Source organism: Pristis pectinata, chromosome 9, assembly GCF_009764475.1.
Source record: "Pristis pectinata isolate sPriPec2 chromosome 9, sPriPec2.1.pri, whole genome shotgun sequence".
NCBI lineage: Eukaryota > Metazoa > Chordata > Chondrichthyes > Rhinopristiformes > Pristidae > Pristis > Pristis pectinata.
In genome coordinates, this window is record NC_067413.1 from 100,209,725 (window position 1) to 100,230,206 (window position 20,482).

General features: G+C 39.6%; 1 protein-coding gene across 2 annotated transcripts in view; it reads right to left on the minus strand.

The window, feature by feature from the left end:
• Positions 1-762: 762 nt before the first annotated feature.
• Positions 763-20,482, minus strand: part of nagpa (N-acetylglucosamine-1-phosphodiester alpha-N-acetylglucosaminidase) — a 52,866-nt gene continuing 33,146 nt past the window's right edge. For both annotated transcript variants that reach the window (XM_052022916.1, XM_052022917.1), the window contains 5 exons: positions 13,218-13,265; positions 10,646-10,774; positions 9,049-9,180; positions 6,670-6,751; positions 763-4,310 (listed from right to left, as the gene is read on the minus strand). In XM_052022916.1, coding sequence (XP_051878876.1) covers positions 4,070-4,310; positions 6,670-6,751; positions 9,049-9,180; positions 10,646-10,774; positions 13,218-13,265 — 632 coding nt within the window. In that variant the 3' untranslated portion in view covers positions 763-4,069. The remainder of the gene's footprint in view (positions 4,311-6,669; positions 6,752-9,048; positions 9,181-10,645; positions 10,775-13,217; positions 13,266-20,482) is intronic.

Sequence of the window (20,482 nt, forward strand, 5' to 3'; positions counted from 1 at the left end):
TTACATGCAATTAGTTCTTAAGACAGGTATTTCATCAGATTTTTAAAAAGGTTTTTTGTTATCTGGGCTGACAATCCCTGGTCTAGGGATATATGAAAATGCCCAAGTTAATGTAGTTCAAGTGTTAGGGGAAGGGGAACGGGAGAGAGAGATGAAATTTGAGGAGAAAAAGATTTTTATTTATAATATTTTTATGGATTTTTTCCTGCTTCTCTTTCAAAGATCTTTCGAGGACAGGAGTGAACATATTTTTTTCCTAAACAAACAGCACAGTAGAACCTAATTTTATTGTATAAAACATTTCAAAAGACCACTACTTAAAACAATTTAAAGCTTTTAAGATTCAGTAACTTCAATTTATTTAGATCTGCATTTAACTTGCACATCTCTTAATATGTAGACACCTCTCTCCTATTCTGCTTTAGATGATCATAGGTGTGGTACTACAGTGGTAATGGGGTGATTTGCCAAAATTATACTTTAAAAAAAAATCTTTTTCTGTTTCCAATTTTTACCCATTCTCGCTCAAGGCTTTCCCAAAAAGAGGAATTCACAATGAAAATACCATGCAGATTACTGAAAGCACATCTGGCTAATTTGATCCAAAAGTTTTAAAAATACAGATTAGATTTTTAGTGGTACTGACTGAACATAGAAATAGAAGACAGTGATCAAATACTTCATGGATATACCCTAATTAATGGTTGAAATTCATCTTTTTATTAAAATAATGTATGTTAATCACACCCCCCTGACATCAATTTATGTTACTCGGTGACCTAAATGGGATGCAATGTTTATTGGTAGTTTGTCTTTTTAAGTTGAACACACACATCAACATTTTCAATTACTGTACATAATGACACCAGAACATATTCCAAGGTGCTTCATAGAGACCAGCTGAAGAAATGGATGCAGAGCTAAATCACGAAAATGGAAGAGTGGTTATCACTGTAGTCCGAGTATTGCATTTTATGGAGGATCTTAAAGCAGAAGGTGGAATTTATATTCATTCAGTTAAAAGATTAAAAACCTACATATCCATTTTCCAAGACGTTAGTTGTGTATATTTTAACACAGAATCGCAGCTAAATTGTAAACCATCTCAATTATTTCTACAAAAGACATTGCCAGTTTTTTACATGTTATTTATTAGCATTTCATCTAAAATGTTCCAGTCTAAAAGATGTAAATGTAAACAATTTAAAAACGTGACTGATAATTTGATAAACCCCAGCCAGGAACACTAATGTACAATACGGAATAGTTATTAGTAGAACAATTTCTCCCTTTGTAATATTCAGATGTAAAAGCAAATTTTTCCATGCAATTTGCATTGTAACTTTGGCACTATTGCCAAGAAATTCATACCTCGTTGGTAGCAGTGTTCGTGTGCTATGTAGAACATAGAACACTACACAGCACAGTACAGGCCCTTTGGCCCACAATGTTGTGCCGACATTTTATCCTGCTCTAAGATCTATCTAACCTTTCCCTCCCACATAGCCCTCACGTTTCTCTATCACTCTTGTGGCTATCTAAGAGGCTGCTTCTGAAATTTATTCAAGTGAAAAAATTACCAAGGTAGAGTAGAGAACATTGATCCTGCTACATACTGCATCCACAGCAGGATCGGGGATGAATTTCCAGACATTTTTTATGCCAAGTTCTAGCATAAAATATGTACATTCACATTGGAGAATGAAACCTCTGAAGCCAAAATGGTTCAACCATTTTGATTTATTCTTCTTTAGAGCAAAATTTCCAAGGTTTCATTGAAATCTGGACAAAGGTAAACTGGTGTATAAATGCTTAGTGCTCAAAATCCTCACAGCCTCGGAATGGCAAGATCTGAACTCGCATTGAACTGTTCATCTGACTTTGTCATCACACCAAACCTCAAAATAGCTGATTGAATGACTCCTTGCAAACTGGCAGTGATGTTACCTTATTATTTAAAAAATTTATTCACCAGCAAGATGTGGACATCACTGGAAATGCCGACACTTTATGTCTACTCCTGGTTGCAGCAAACTGAGAAATCAGAGTCAACCATTTCAGTGAGCCTGGAGTCAAAGGATGGCCAGACCAGTCCGGGATGGTAGGTTTCTTTCCCTGAAGGACGTTAGTGAACCAGATGGGTTTCTATGACAATTCAGTAGTTTCATAGTTATTGAGACCAGCTTTAATTCCAGATTTAACCACTTGGAATTAAATTTCCCCAGCTGTCTTGAGACGATCAAAACTTGGGTCCTTGGAGAAATGGTCCTGCAACTTATCCATTTTGTAGTCGTACCCTTTCCTACACATTTTATTATTTTCAGATGTGATCTTGGTATCATCCTTAGAACATAGAACAATTACAGCACAATTCAGGCCCTTCGGCCCACAAAGCTGTGCCGAACATGTTCCTACCCTGGAAATTACTAGGCTTACCCATAGCCCTCTATTTTACTCAGCTCCATGTACCGATCTAACAGTCTCTTGAAAGACCCTATCGTATCAGCCTCCACCACAATTCTGTATCTTATAGGAACACAGAACATGGCAGCACAGTACAGGCCCTTCGGCGTACAATGTTGTGCCGACACATACAATCAGTGGAGTATATAATCAGAGGATAAAATAACTTTCTTAGTTAAGTAATACGCTTAAAATTGCATTCACCTGCAAAACAGATTATGGCAGAATATCTAATTTATTGCACTTTCCCCACTGGCTGGCCCAAGGATACTTTGTGCAAAAACTGAATCTTGCACAACATATACCAAGCACATTGAATACATCAACGGGCACAAGGCAGATTACTGCATCTTTCCATTTAGTAACATGCAGTCTGGGAGTCCTTGATTAGACACTGGTTCATAAATTTCAGTTTCCTCAAACTGTTGGAAAAAGCTAGGCAGCACCCATTCACAAATACATTTCAAAATCAGACATTTTAAAAATAAGTTACTGATACACATTTTAAAAGGAAACTGGAAAAGACATGAAACCCTTCTCTTGTGGCAGTATTCCTTAAACTCTTGCATTTTTGTGCCAGTTAATCATGGGAATAAGAACACATGCATAATTTCCAGTTATAGATAAAATTATTGTGCAATCCAAGGTGCATACAAATATTTCCTTTTTAAATTAAGAAACCATGGTGACAGGACAAGAGCAGGACATAACTATGTCTAATCCAGCAGTTAGTCCCCATTTACTCATGATGTATCATTCACTTTTCTTTGGATCATGCCAACAGATTGCATGAAGTGTCATAAAGCTTAGAGATATCTAAACCATAAATAAAAACTGCTAAAATATTAAAAAATGCATAGTTTGCATCAAATTTCAGTGTAACGTTCTTCCACTATTAACTTGTGTATGTGCACCATTGACCCAACTGCCTTCATAACTTTGGTTAACAAAGAATATTTGACAATCTCAAATTTAAAATTAACAACTGACTAAATGTCAAGTTTTGGTTGTGGAAGAAAGTTTAAATTTCTACCATTCTTCACATGTATCAAATATTTGTAACATCATTCCAGACCAGATTGGCTCTAAATTTTAGGCCAGGCTTCCCAACCAATGTATGGCTTTTCTGTACCAAGCTGAACAGCTCCCCTTAACGCCGTGCAAATTTCACCCCTTAATCTTCCAAATGCCCACAACCTTGGTATTTGTAATGGTCACTTTGGAGGGCTAGGGGGTGGGATAGGGGTGGTGGGGGGAAGGGAAGGAAGAAAATTAAGACATAAATGAGAAGGCATACAAAAATATTTCAGTACGACAACATCATGTCATTACTGTCTTTCAATTTTGCTCAACAATCGAAATGCTGCATGTGAATTAAGTATATTTGGCAGCTACTTAAACTTAGTTACACACTTACAAGGTAGAATATTTTGTTTTCACAGTGCTACGATTCCTGAGGGTGATGTCCAAGTGACCATTAACAGAAGGTGCAATTCACAAGAAACCAATTCAAGTTCTCCCAAGTTTCAATGAAAACTTCAGCTGCTTTGGCAAAAGTAGAACAAGGCAGCAAAAAGACCACGTTGGCATGGTAGTGCAAAAGTTGCTAAAAATTTATAGTTTCCGAATTCCTGATGTCCTCTTCAAATGATACATCATTCTGTTTCAATGGGATAATTTCTGGAACATCAACACAAGTCAATCCATTAGATTCGTTGAGTCTTTGATAGGAATACTCGCTGTAGAATCCAGGGCAAACACTTCTTTGGCAAAACTGGAAAAGATTTCCTGCTGTACTCAGTAACAGTAAGATGAGGAGAGTGAGTGATATGATTAGCCAAGTTTTCCTATACAAGATAGAAAGAGAGAACATAGTTTCCATTATTATATTTTTCTCATTGTTCACAAACCTGGTAGCATTTCTCTACTATAATGCAGAACACACAATGTTAAAACATGTTACACATTTGCAGAAAGTTTCAAACCAATCTTTGGTTTTAATGTGTCTTCAAACAGCAAAGAACATAAAAATATTATAAGACCACAAAGACCCTCTAACCTGCTACAGTATTCATTCCAAAGAGGGCTGTTCTAATCCTTGGCCTCATCTCCACTATCATGCTTGATCTATGTAGCTCAGCCATGATTCCCTCTGTTGAATCAGTCCATGATTCCTCATGGATAGAGAATTACATAGACTCATAAGAAATTCTTCCTATCTCAATCTTTTTGACCAATCTCTTATCCTGAGACCTTGCCAGATGCTACCTCCGGGGGCAACATCCTTACATGATCTACCTCGTAAAAAACACTTTGGAAACTTCAATGAGATCATGCCTCATTTTTCTAAACTCAGAAGAATATAGATCCACTCTTACCTCATAAGACAACCTCCTCATTAAAATGAAACAACTGCCTCTTTTCAAACTATTTCAAGAGGAAGATTTTTTTTGTAAGATCCAGAATGTTCTTATAACTGATGAGCTGTTTGCAGCCTCATGCAAGACTATGGCTACAAAGTTAGAGTGACTGAAGGCATCTATATTTATTTGGTGAAGACAATAAGCTGAAAGAAAAATATTTGGCTAATTAAAGTGAGGGACTGGGCTTGCCTTAACTGTTTCTGTAATGCAATAATATGTGTAGGTGAGTGGTGGTTTTTGGGAATAAAGTGGGTGCTCGGTGGTCAGCACAGATTCAATGGGTTGAAGGGCTGTTTCCGTGCTATCTGACGACAAAAGGGACGTGTGATTTTGACTAAAAATTTCCTTGTTTTTGCAGCTGAAGTAACATGCAAACCGATGACAGAAAAAAATGAGTCAGTCATTCAGTAAATAGCTGGGCTGGTGAATGCAAATGAGAATGCCATTAAGCAAAATCAGCGTATTTGAAGCCTCCACAGAGCTCTGGAAGGTAGTGTATGACGTACTGCTTTATGAGTTCAGGATTATTATTTGGCAGATGAATCTGGATTATTGGGTTGCATTCACATGCAAAAGATTCAGAATTATAAAACTCACTTTTGATTTGCTAAATTTTGTCAGTTCTCATTAGGGCAGATTAGTGAATCAGCTCAGTGTGGGATCCATGCTGTATCATTTAGTCAACATGAATGACCCAAAGCCATATTAAGCGTGAGGGTGGGAAAGAGGAATATTGTTGGAAAATGGTGTTATAAATCACCGACTCACCTTGTAGATTTTTCTTAAGTTGAATAGAATTTGGTTTATCTATTTCCCCCACCCTCATGACCTGCCCATTTATTCCCCACCTCCTTCCTTTCATTCCATGGTCCACTGCTCTCTCCTACCAGATTCCTTCTTCTTCAGCCCTTTGCCTCGTCTACCCATCACCACTCAGCTTCCTACTTCTTTCCCACCACCCCCACCTCCACCTTCTCCCTCTCACCTGGACTCACCTATCACCTGTCTGCATGTAACCCTCCCCTTCCCTTCTTATTCCTTTTGACCCGAAATGTCACCTGTTTATTTCCCTCCAATAGATGCTGCCTGACTTGCTGAATTCCTCCAGCATTTTGTGTGTGTTGCTACAGAAGAATTTCATCGTTCCATGAAGTCAATTTGAAATAAAGTCAATTCAATGAGGGCTAATCTTAATAATCTAAAACTTGCTGAAAGGCCCACAGTATTCCTAATGGAACTTGGATGGAAGCCTCATCTTTGAACTGCAAAATTCCTACTTCTTCTCAGATAATCCATTAATCTAAACCCTTAAATGGACAAGCAACAGCCATCATATTAAAAGACTTGATCAAGCAAATGATATTTAAGCTTTGGACTTGGGTAAGTGGGACGTCTAGGCAGCATACATTCTGTGGAGGCCTCAAGTACAATAAGAAAGTGTACTGTCTAGTATGAGCACTTCTTAGTAACTTTCAAGCTCCAACGAGGTGATGTTTCTCCCTCCATTTCAGAACAAAGGTTTTGTTTGACCACAAACATGCTAACCTGGTTAGAATTACCTTTCATCATTCTCAATGGATAACTTCTAGTGGTGTGATTAGGAGAAGAATTGATCCCATTTCATGACTACATACCTCCTCCACTTTAAAAGACCAAAATATTGAGAGTTAAAAGAAGTAATCAATTTGCCCACATAGTGAGATGCATTTAGTTATAGATGATACTGTTAGGGTAAAGGTTAATAAACAATTGCACACAAGACAGAAAAATAAATTGTACAAACTCTTTGAATAAATGTGAATCTTCTCCAAAGCCATGTTGGTTTTTCCAGATATTAGATGTCTGTGAAGCTAGACATTGATGCACTGTAATACAAAGGAAAAAGATATCATTAATGTTTAAGCTAATTTTTCAACAGGTCCAAATTATTAACACAAAATACTTCCATGTTTCCACACATTACCATGGATAAAGTATAATCACTGCTGTAATGTGCTCTGGGATATTTTAAGAAGGTGAAGTGTACCACACAGAAGCAATTACCTTCCTCCCTTGTACCCTCACAGCTGTTAAGAGCTTTTAATCAATTCTACTCATTCCAAACGTGTACTTTACAAATTTACAAACAGGCAATTGTTGTCAAATGGAGACACAAGAAATTCTGCAGATGCTGGAACCTGGAGCCACACACAAAATGCTGGAGGAACTCAGCAGGCCTGATGAAGGGTCTCAGCCCAAAACGTTGTCTCTTCATTTCCCTCCACAGATGCTGCCTGACCTGCTGAGTTCCTCTAGCATCTTGTGTGAATTATTATCAAATGGAGCATTGAATCCAGAAAAGGTTTTATTTCAGGCAGGCTACGGCATAATGGTATAAATAGTCATATTTTCAGTAATGAGCTGCTCTTAAACATCAATAACTGCATCCAATAGAAATGGAAATTTTAGTTAGAATGGAAAACAAAAATAATTCAGAGGCAATTCAATTAACATGCCCATTTAAGCAATGATTTTTTTTATGACAAATTTTGTAAAACAGATAAATTGTGCATTTTTTTTAATGCTTCAAGTGTACTAATCAGGAAATTATATCAAAAGCCAATGATTTCCTGCTCCTTCTCTTTAGTTAATAGAAAATGTGAGCTTCAATACATCAAAATAGAAACTAAGAATGGGAAGTTGTGACGAGGACTGCTGTTGATTTACCTAACTAAAGTTGTAACATCCGAGCATGTGGATGGTTTTCTAAATGATCACTGGCATTTGATGTAAACAAATTATAGAATTCTCTGAGCTTCCCAAAAAATATCTATTTGGTTGTTATTTACAAAGAACCCAGTTTTATTTAGTAGGTTGCATATCTTAGATTACTTCAAAGTACTTGGCTGTGAATGGAGCTCTTTTGAAGCATGGATACTAACGAAATACTGTACAAGTGAGAGCAAAAGCCAATGTTTACACAGCAACATTTTAGTATCAGCAGTAAGTGACCAGCTTTTTTTTAAAATGAGGTGTTGGTTGAGAGAAGACGTTTGTCAGACATGAAGAAACCCAAGAGCACAATAATGGCCATAAATAACATGCAAGCTATTTAGCTCTTCAAGCTTGTTCCTCCTTTAATTACACAAAAGCTTGTGTTCTATCTTTACATATTCCTAGATGACACAAAGCATTTCCAATAAGCCTATATCCTACTGGATCAAAGGCTTTAATTTGATCAATAAAAACAACTACAATTTTTTTTTGAAGTTCTTCTCAGGATAGGGGCAGAGCCATAAAAGTTAGCCCCGTAAGTCAGGAGACTAGTAAGCCTTGGGTCATAACTTTCATTCCATTTTGAAAAGTTGGCAATTTACATGTTGGCTTGCAGAAGAAAATGACCATGAAAGAAGACGAATTGTTGTGATAGCCCAACCTCCTGTCCCTACCCATATGGACCATGTGACTCCAGTCACAAGCAACATGGGTGACTCTATATATAAAATTGTCCTGAAGATGTAGCAAGATGAACACTACCGGAGATCCATATACGTGAAGTTATTCACCATACCTTCCTTAGTACTGAGCCAGTATCATAGAATTATCTATCTAAACCACAGCAATATAGATGGGCGGTACGGTAGTGTAGTGGTTAGCGTAACGCTGTTACAGTGCCAGCGACCCGGGTTCAATTCCACTGCCATCTGTAAGGAGTTTGTACGTTCTCCCCATGTCTGCGTGGGTTTCCTCTGGGTGCTCCGGTTTCCTCCCACATTCCAAAGACGTACGGGTTAGGAAATTGTGGGCATGCTATGTTGGTGCCGGAAGCGTGGCGACACTTGTGGGCTGCCCCCAGGACACTCTCAGTAATGCAAAAAGACGCATTTCACTGTGTGTTTCGATGTACATGTGACTAATAAATAAATAGCTTAAATATCTTATCTACCTTAAACCCATTGAGGGATCACTGATACCATATGTAATTTCAGGCAACTGTCACAAGATAGTGCAAAATAGCCAATAAAAATGTGGCTTTGCAAACATTAATTAAATCAAAATGCACACACTCCAAAAAATAGCTTTGCAAACTCTAAATCCAAACAACCCCACGATTAGTGAAGGAAACAAATGTTTTGACAATATATTGTAGCAATGATGACTGTAGTAACATTGCTTTGAATACCTCTGTACAAGTCGTCATTAAATCCAGAACCATGGGTGATGTTACAACTACCAGTCACTGGATGGCACGGGCATGTATTTGGGCAGTGACAAGAGTGCTGGCATTTCAATCCATACCACCCTCGGGGGCATTCTGTTTGAAATGAAACAGAATAGTTTAGCATAGGTCAAAATATTTACCTATTGTCATTTTCCTGCTTCTCTATATCAATAAAGATAATTATCTGTTAGTGAAGTCTTCTAATATAATAAGGAAAACAATCAAAGATTTAAAGAAAGTCAAAATATGTTATATCTGTGGTTAAGAGACCCCTGTATTGTCAAATTTCAAGATAGCAAATTTCCTGAAATGTGCATTAATAATTATGAGCATATCTATAAATAAAATTCTTCTAAATGCTCTTTATAAAGCAATGCAAAAAAAAACAGTATTAGTCAATGAAATCAAATAATGCCACTATACAGGAAAAAGAACACTAAAGGTTCATACAGATCTGTGGAGATGGGAACAGAACTAATGCCTCAGGTCAATGGCCTTTCATTGGAACTGAAAATTAACTTTGTTTCTTGCTCCAAGGATGCTGCTTGATTGACTGATTACTTTAGCTTTTCTGTTTTTCTTTCACATTTCCAGGATTACCAGGATCTTGCTTTGCTATTGTGTGAATTTTTGCTAATTGTTAATTCTAGTTTTGGTCCCTTGTGTCTGATGGACATACTAACTCAGCTCCACATTTAAAAGTGAAGTTGCTGAAAAGTGCACACAATTACCATTTTTTCTAACCAGTATGAAGTGCAACTCATTCTCTCTTATGCAATCAACCCACCTTTTTCTGCTTCACGTCTGAATTTTGGTAGTACCAATGACAAGAACAGCTGAAGTTTAACCAGATAAAAGAAGAACTTTTCTTCCGAGTTCAGATCGTTTTATTTGTTTGTGTATCACCCACATGAGCTAAGTAGAGCTGGATTGGAAGAACCATAGCCTTGTGCCAAATCTATAGTAATGAGGCTGATTAACTTAGGCATGACTTGCTTGTTGGAAGGAGGCAACAAATTAACTGAAGATGAAAACATTATCAAATCATTGGCATGTAACAGTAGATTTCCTTTCCAACTGATATGAGAAATTTACAGATGATATGCCTGGAAATACAGTTTTCAATATTTATCTTCTTTTGATAGTAAGTGCAGCTGAAATTGTTTTCTACGTTCCTTGAACCTTGTTCTCTAATTATTTTCAGATTCCATGGACACTCCAGCAGGGTCAACTGGGAGAACATTTACAAACAATTTAAAAGGCTTGAATGATGTTTACATGTGTGATGTGATATGAAGGAACAAAGCATAGAGTGATCGAGTTGTACAGCACAGAAACAGGCCTTTCAGCCCACCATGTCTGTGCTGACCTTTTTTGTCCATCAACAAGGGTTTATGTTTGAGGCAGTCTGACACAGAGCTCATACGTTACAAACAGAGTTAATGGTTGTGGATTACAAGGAATGAGCAATGTGTTAAAATATTGATCATTAAAGGCAAAGGTGAAAAATAATATCTCTGGCATATGAAGGAGGTTTATTTCTGACGGCGTAACTCACCTTGTTCACAGAACTCTCCATGGTAGCCTGGCTGACAGGTGCAGGCACCGTGAACAGGGTCACAAGTCCCACCATTCATGCAGTGACATTTTTGGCTACAGCCATCACCATAGAAGCCAAGGTGGCACACTGTTGGTGAGAAAGGAGAGAAACTAATGACATCCTTGTGATGTTTCACTGAGCAACACAAATAAACAGATACAGTACAGCAACAGACCCTCCAGCCCATCAAGTACCCATTGACAATAACCCTAACCTACCTTGTTCTCCCCACATTCCTGTCAACTTTTAACTTCCCACCCCTTCCTCCCTGCCCCTCCCTAGGTTCTATCACCGATCTTGACACTACAGTGGCATTACAGTGGCCAGTTAGCCTCCCAACTTATGTTGGGATGTGGGAGGAAACCAGAGCACCCAGAGGAAACCAATGTGGCCACAGAGAGAATGTGCAAGTTCCATGCAGACTGCACCCAAGGTCAGGGCTGAACCTTAGTCACTGGAGCGGTGAGGCAGTAGCTCTACTACTTGTGCTGCTGTGCTGCCCTGAATTGTCTTTTATGATGGAAGAATAGAAAACCTTCAGTTACAATACAACCAAAACATAATAAAAAAAAAATCTGACTAGCACAGCCAGGAGTAAATAAAAGCAATATTTTGATACTGACATGACATTTTAAATGTAGTCTCATTTGCTCATTTAATACTTCACCTTATTCCTCAATTTTCATCTAATGCAAACATTCAACAACTGTCGAGTCCTGCCAATATAGTCTACAGTCCCAGGTACTTCAGCAATCAGGACGTTTCCTGGCAGTCCGATAATGAAACAAGTTTGTTAGTATTAGTAACTTAGGTATATTCTATAGTGCGGACTCCAAAATCACTATGAATATTCCAATTTTACCTTTAAAGAGGAAGAACTCCCAAACCATACTCCAATGAATAAAAATACTCAGGATCAGAATTAGGTTTATCATCACGGACATATGTTGTGAAATGTGTTGTTTTGCAGCAGCAGTACAGTGCAAGACATAAAAATTACTGTAAGTTACAAAAATAAATAGTGCAAAAAAAGAAATAACGAGGTAGTGTTCATGGACCGTTCAGAAATCTGATGGGAGGGCAAGAAGCTGTTCCTAAAATGTTGAGTGCGGGTCTTCAGGCTCATGTACCTCCTCCCCGATGGTAGTAATGAGAAGGGGGCATGTCCCGGATAGTGACGGTCTTTAATGATGGATGCCGCCTTCTTGAGGCACCACCTTTTGAAGATGTCCTTGACGGCAGGGAGGGCTGTACCCATGATGGAGCTGGCTGAGTCTACAACCCTCTGCAGCCTCTTGCATTGGAGCCTACATACCAGGCGGTGATGCAACCAGTCAGAATGTTCTCCACCGTGCATCTGTAGAAATTTGGTGACATACCAAACCTCCATAAACTCCCAATGAAGTAGAGCCGCTGGCGTGCCTTCTTCGTGATTGCATCAATGTGTTGGGCCCAGGTTAGATCTTCCGAGATGTTGACACCCAGGAACTTGAAGCTGCTCACCCTTTCCACTACTGACCCCTCAATGAAAACTGTTCTCCCGACCTCCCCTTCCTGAACTCCACAATCAATTCCTTGGTCTTGCTGACGTTAAGTGCAAGACCATAAGACATAGGACAAGAATTAGGCCATTCGAATTACACCACACAACCAGCTGATCTATCTCACTCCTATATGCCTTATCTGAGATTCTGCCAATGACAGTTGTGTCATCAGCGAATTTATAGATTCTATCTTACTGACTGTGAAATAGCAACCTTTTCCACTGACAAATACTTACTGCTCTTGTACACTCAAGTGTACCGTGTTGATATTTTCAATTATATACATGTTTGAAATCATATGAAAGGAGCAAATGATTTCCAATGGTTAAAAAAAATGCAATGTCAAGCCATGAGAACAAAACCTTGAAAGCAAACTTAAATATGAAACCATGTTACATATGTGAAAGCATCTGTGGAGAGAAACGTAAAGCTAACATTTCAATACTAGCTGTTTCAGGGCAGTGAAATGTTAGCTTTGTTTTTCTTTCCATAGATCCTGCCTGACCTGCTGAGTTTTTCCAACATTTTCTGTTTTCAATTTCCCCTATCGCAGCATCTACTGTATTTTCCCTTTGGATCCCACTAACTCACTGAAATGTCCCATTCTGTTTCATGATAAAATGTTTTACTGAAGGTTTAGTTTAGATTTTGGCCCTCTTCCCCCACCTACAATTGCTGATTTTTTTTTGAAGAGCGGAGTATTTATGTAAGAATATTCAATGATGAAGTCATTATAATAAGACAGTTTTATTCAACCACCTTGGTGTACAATTCTGATAAGTTGCTAGCACATTTTGAACATGGCATTAAGCTAAACTCTAAAATCATTTTTCTATGAGTTGATACAAGTCAACTGCTAAATTAAGCTATCCACTGAAAAAGGACTTGAAAGCAAATACAATTAGCATCAGGTAAGATGCAGGCCATCCAGAAGAAAGGAAAGGAAGTTGAAGGTAATGGAAATGAATATAAACAGACACACTCACCATCTGTACAGTTGGTTCCCATCCATCCAGCATTACAACGACATCCATCTGCATGATAAACAGCTAAACTAATTAGTGTCAGTATAAAGTAAAATTGTTTTAACATTTGAAATCTTAAAATCACAATGGCACATGAGGCTAGTTCAGTCCATGTCAGTTCTCTGTAGATTAATCCAGTCAGTCCCATTTCCTTCTCTATCCTTGAAATCCTGCAAGTTTATTTCCCTCATGTCCATCAAGGTTTCTTTTAAAATTATTGATAGCTTCAACCACCCTCATGTGCAGCTAGTCCCAGGTGACTGTGTAAAAAGATTTCCTCCTCACATTCCCAACCCCCCAATCTCTCATACCCAAAACCTTAAATTTGCATCCCCTATTTCTTGGACCATCAGCTAATTGAAACCACTTTACTTTATCTAAACCTGTCATGATTTGCACATCTCTATTAAATCTTCCCTCAAATTCCTTTATTCCAAGGAGAATAACCCAGTTTATCCAACCTCACTTTATATCTGTCTCAAGAACCTTCACGATCTCTGGTCGTGGCTAATCAGAGCTTCATAAAGTTCAACATGACTTCCCATCTTTTGTACACAAGAACTCCATTTATGTAGCCTCAGATCCTATGTGCTATGCTACTCAGTGTACTACCACCTTCGAAGATTTATGTACACAAATCCCTGGGTACCTCTGTTCCTGCATTTCTTTTAGAACTGTGCCATTCAGTCTCCAATGCCTCTTTACATCTCCTAAAATGCACAACTTCACACCTCTGCATTAAATTCCACCTGCTTTGTCTGCCCATTCTGCTAGCTTATGTTCTTTTGCAGTTGATTGGTATTATCCTTACCATTTATTATACCTCAAAGCAGGTCTTATCAATAAACTTTGAAACTTTACTCCAAGACTTGTATATACAAAAGAACATGGACTTGGAAAAATACTTATCCACTCCGATTAAAATGGCAGCCTACTGTAGTTATAATATCATGATATCTAACAATTGACAGAGATAAGGTGAGGTAAACAATCACTTTAATTTATTCCCTATTTTTCCTGGGAGCTGGACACTGCTGGCAAGGCTTTCCTTTCTTGTCCATTTCTAATTGGTCTCAAGAAGGTGGCTGATGAGCTGCCTTCCTGAACCCTTCTAGTCCTTTTGGTGAAGGTAATCCCATTGTGCAGTTGGGGAGGAAGTTCCAGGATTTAGACATAGTGATGAAGAAATAATGTTACATTAAACAAAATCAAGATAGTGTGCAACTTGGAAAGAAACTTGCAGGTGGTGATGATCTCATGCATGTGAAGCATTTGTTCTTCTTGTTGATAGATTTCACAAGTTTGGGAGGGGCTGTGGGAGTAGTCTAACCACATAACTGCAGTGTCTTTGTTAGTTGGTACATACTGTAGCCACTGCATGACACTGGTGAAGAGAATCATCGTTTAGGGTAGTGGAAAAATAATAAAAGGTATGTTATCAAAAAGGTGAGAGATTGCAGAGCTCCAAAAGCAGAGGGATCTGGGTGTCCTCATGCATGAATCACAGAAAGCTAGTATGCAGGTACTGCTAATAATTAGGAAAGTGAACAGAATATCATTTATTGCTAGAGGAACTGAATTCACAAGTTGGGAAGTTAAGCTTCAGTTATATAGGACTTTGATGAGACCACATCTGAAGTATGATTTGTAGTAAGGATGGATGGAAATTGTTAGCAGTTCAGTGAAGGTTTACTAGATTGACACCTGGAAGGGCAGAGAGGTCTCAGGAAGGGAGGTCAGACAGGCTAGACTTGAATCTACTGGAGTTTAGTGTGAGGGCACTTGATTGAAATATACAAGATCCTGAGGGGTCTCAACCAGTGGATGTGGAGAGGATATTCTCTCTTACATAAGAACATAAGAAATAGGAGCAGGAGGAGGCCACCTGGCCCGTCGAGCCTGCTCCACCATTCAATAAAATCATGGCTGATCTGGTCGTGGACTCAGATCCACCTACCTGCCTTCTCCCCATAACCCTTAATTCCCCTACTATGCAAAATATCTATCTAACTGTGTCTTATATATATTTAATGAGGTAGCCTCTACTACTTCCCTGGGCAGAGAATTCCACAGATTCACTACTCTCTGGGAAAAGCAGTTTCTCCTCATCTCTGTCCAAAACCTATTCCCTCAAATCTTGAGGCTACATCCCTTGGTTCTAGTCTTGGCTACCAGTGGAAACAACCTTCCTGCCTCTATCTTATCTATCCCTTTCATAATTTTATACGTTTCTATAAGATCCCCTCTCATTCTTCTGAATTCCAGTGAGTATAGTCCCAGGCGACTCAATCTCTCCTCTTAGGCTAACCCTCTCATCTCCAAAATCAGCCTGGTGAACCTCCTTTGCATCACCTCCAAATCTTTCCTCAAGTAAGGAGACCAGAACTGCACGCAGTACTCCAGGTGCAGCCTCACCAGTACCCTGTACAGTTGCAGCATAACCTCCCTGCTCTTAAATTCAATCCCTCAGCAATGAAGGCCAACATTCCATTTGCCTTCTTGATAACCTGTTGCAGCTGCAAACCAACATTTTGCGATTCATGCACAAGCACTCCCAAGTCCCTCTGCACAGCAGCATGCTGCAATCTTTCACCATTTAAATAATCTGTCTTCTATTTTTCCTTCCAAAGTGGATGACCTCACATTTACCAACATTGTGCTCCATCTGCCAGACCCTTGCCCACTCACTTAACCTATCTATATCTCTCTGCAGACTCTCCGCATCCTCTGCACAATTTGCTTTTCCATTCAATTTAGTGTCATTAGCAAAGTTAGACACACTACACTCGGTCCCCTCTTCCAAATCATTAATGTATATCGTGAACAGTTGCGGGTCCAGCACCGACCCCTGCGGCTCCCCGCTCACCACTGATTGCCAACCAGAGAAACACCTATTTATCCCAACTCTCTGCCTTCTATTGGTTAACCAATCCTCTATCCATGCTAATACCTTACCCCCAACTCCATGCATCCTTACCTTATGGACAAGTCTTTTATGCGGCACCTTATTGAATGTCTTCTGGAAATCCAAGTATACAACATCCACCAGTTCCCCTCTATCCACTGAGCTCATTATATCCTCAAAGAACTCCAGTAAGTTTGTGTAACAGGACCTGCCCTTCCTGAATCCATGCTGTGTCCGCCTGATGGAACCACTTCTATCCAGATGTCTCACTACTTCTTCCTTAATGATAGCTTCAAGCATTTTCCCAACTACAGATGTCAAGCTAACTGGTCTATAGTTACCTCCCTTTTGCCTACATCCTTTTTTTAAACAGTGACGTGACATTCTCTGTCTTCCAATCAGGCTGGGACCTGCCCAGAGTCCAGAGAATTTTGGTAAATTATCACAAACGTCACTATTATAACTTCTGCCATTTCTTTCAGTACCCTGGGATGCATCCCATCAGAACCAGGGGACTTGTCTACCTTTAGACCCACTAGTTTGCTCATCACTACCTCTTTAGTGACAGCAATTGTATCGAGGTCCTCACCTCCCATCGCATCCATAACATCTCTTTGGCATGTTAGACGTGTCCTCCACCATGAAGACCGACAAAATAGTCGTTCAAGGTATTGGCCATTTCCACATTACCCAATATTAATTCCCCCTTCTCATCTTCCAAGGGACCTACATTCACTTTAACTACCCTTTTCCACTCTATATAATAACAGAAACTTTTACTATCTGTTTTTATATTTTGCACTAGTCTACTTTCATAATCTATCTTCCCTTTCCTTATTGCTTGCTTAGTGATTCTTTGTTGCTTTTTAAAGTTTTCCCAATCTTCCAGTTTCCCACAGCCCTACCAAGCGTAAACTGGAGGAACAGCACCTCATTTTCCGTCTGGGAACCTTGCAGCCTAACGGCATGAACATTGAATTCTGCCACTTTAGGTAACCCGCCCCCCTCCCAACCACCTTCCCATTCCTAGCCTCTTTTTTTCAACCTTTTTTCCCCTCTCTCTCCTTACCTTTGACCCACCCCCCGGTGGATCTGCTCTCCCCTCCTCCCCCACACCTGCCTATCACGATCTCTTACCTGCATCTACCTATCACCTCCCTGTGCCCACCCCACCTCCCCTCTTCTGTCCACCTATCACTGCTCTGCTTTTCCCTCCTATATATTGGGCTTCCCCTTTTCCTATCTTCAGTCCTGAAGAAGGGTCCTGACCCAAAATATTGACCACCTGCTTTTCTCCACGGATGCTGCCTGGCCTGCTGAGTTCCTCCAGCATCATCGTGTTTTTCATCTGGATTCCAGCATCTGGAGTCCTTTGTTTCTCCTCCCACTGCTCTTGGCAACTTTCTATGCATGAGCTTTTAGCTTGATTCCTTCGTTTATTTCCTTAGTTATCCAAGGCTGGCTCTCCCCACCCTTACTATCCTTGCTTTTAACTGGAATATACTTCTGTTGAGCACCGTGAAAAATCTCTTTGGAAGTCTTCCACTGTTCCTCCACTGTCCCACCGTATAGCCTGTGTTCCCAGTCTACGCTAGTCAGCTCCTCCTTCATCCCGTTGTTGTCTCCCCTGTTTAGGCATAATACACTGGTTTTAGATCGAACTATTACACCTTCCATTTGTATGAGAAATTCAATCATACTAGGATCACTCTTTCCAAGAGGATCCCTAACTACAAGATCGTTAATTTTACCTGTCTCATTGCACAGAACCAGATCGAAGACAGCATTTTCCCTTGTAGGTTCACTAACATGCTGTTCAAGAAAGCTATCACGGATCCATTCTATGAAGTCCTCAAGACTGCCTCGACTATCTTGATATTCAAGTATGTTCAAGTTAAAGTCCCCATGACAACTGCTGTTCCATTCTTACATGCATAAAATATTTCTTGGTTTATTGCCTGTGCCACTGTAGTTATTATTCGGTGGCCTACAGACACAGTGATTTTTCCCCTTTACTATTCCTAATCTCTACCCAGATGGACTCAATATTCATTTCCTTAGATCTTGTATCGACTCTCACTATCGCCCTGATCTCATTCCTAATCAAGGGCACTACCCTACTTCACTTACCTTCCTGCCTATCCTTCCGTATTACCTGATACCCTTGGATATTTAATTCCCACTCATCTCCACCCTGCAACATTTCTGTAATGGCCGCTAAATCATACCCTTTGTGCAGATTTGTGCCACAAGTTCACTCACCTTGTTTCGAAATCTTATGATTGAATCTAGAATTAGAGGTCACTGTTGAAAAGTAAGGTGTTGCCCATCTATATCATTTATATAAAAGGCAAAACCTTTTCCTTTCAGAGGGTTGAGAGCCTTTCTCAAAGGACAGTGGAAGCAACATCTTATATTCTTAAGACAAAGGTAGATAGATGGTTGGTAAGCAAGACGACGAAAGGTACTGTGGGTACATAGGTATATGGGTTAAGGTTCCAGCAAGAACAGATAATGATTTTATTAAACAGTAGAGCAAGTTTGAAGGGCCCAGTGCTCCTAATTTGTATGGGGTACAAACCAAGCAAACTGCTTTTTCACAAGGAAGCAACAATCAACCAGACAAATGGAGCACATTCCGTCACCCTCCTGATGTGCAAGGCAGATCATGAAAAGGGTTTAAGATGTCAGGAGGCGAGACTGGATACCAAGTCTCTAACTTGTTATCTTAGCCCGGTATCTATCTGTCTGGTCCAGTTGAGTATTTGGTCAATGGTGACGCCAGGATATTAATGGTTGGGAGCTCCGTGATGGAAATGCCACTGAAAGTCAGGAGTAGGTGGTCAGATCCTCTTGGACATGGTCATTGTCATCGCTTTTCCTTTGCAAATGTTGTTTGTCACACATCAGCCTGGATATTGCTTAAGTCTTGATGCTCAAGGCATGGACTGCTTCATTTGCTGAGTTGCAGCAAATTAAATTGTGTGTAGCACAATCATCAGTGAACATCCCCACTTCTGATTTTATGAAGGAAAGGAGGCAAGGCAGTTAGATATTTGGATCTAGCATACTAACCCAAGGAACCTCCACTGAGATGACTGACAGCCACCAACATAATCATCTTGCCTTGTGCAAACAATATTCCAAACAGTTCAGTGTTATTCCCTTTGACTTCAGCTTTACCAGGGTGCCTTGATGCTACGCTCAATCAAATGCTGCTTTGAATGACAAGTTACTCTCACCTCTTTCACCTATGTTTGGACGAAGGCTGCAATGAAGTCAGGAGCTGAATGATCTGTGCAAAGCCCAACATGGACATCAATGGGCAAGTTTTCTTGCAAGTGCCACTTGCATCATATTGTCAGTGACATCTTCGGCAGTTAGTTTGATGACTGAGAGTAGACTGGTTGGGTGGTAATTAGCTGCACTGGATTAGTCCTACTTTCTGTAAATAGGACTTACTTGGGCAATTTTCCACATGGTTAGATGAATGCTAGCCCTGGAAATGTACTGGAATAGCTTGGAATGGCTGTTCTGATATAATTCAGGTCTTCAGAAACACAGTAGGGATATTGCCTGGTCCCATAGTGTTTGCTGCAACCAATGCACTCGGCCATTTCCTGTCACCATTTGCAGCCATCAGCTGAAGACTGGTTTCTGTGATCATGGGGATGATAAATAGTCTACTTGGCACTTCTGGCTGAATACATTTGTGAAAACATCAGCCTTGCCCTTTGCACTCGCATGCAATGATAAAATTGCAGTTCTTTGGAAGTAGTTCATGTGTCATAAAGTACTGCACTTGAAGAGGAAGAGAAAACCAACTAGTAACACCATTTCTTAAAGAATTTTGTTCACTTTTGGTTAAGTATCAAAGACCTAAAATCCAAAATGGATCGATACAGATGCCGTCAATTCTCCCACTTTATCCCTACAGATTTTGCTTTCTCCATTCAGCCCTCATCCCCACTGCTCCAGCACTCTCACCCTCAAAGGAAGCAGGATTGATCAGGGCACGAAAATAAAGCATAAGAAATAGTCAACCGATTTTAAGCTCCATCAGATTGGAGAATCTTATGGGTGGAGGGTGGGGGCTGGGGGGGGCACATGAAGAAAATAGCTAGAAAGGAATTCTAAGCGTTGAGTTTTAACCATCTGGGTAATTCTAACCAACGAGTTCAACATTTGTTCATATAACCTCTGCAGCATTTTTGAATGTTAGAATTTTTAAAATCCTATCAATTAAAAAAAAGTTGAAAACAAATTCTTGCAACTTATGAATTGAACAAAGTAAGAAAAAACCTTTGTACACAATCATGAG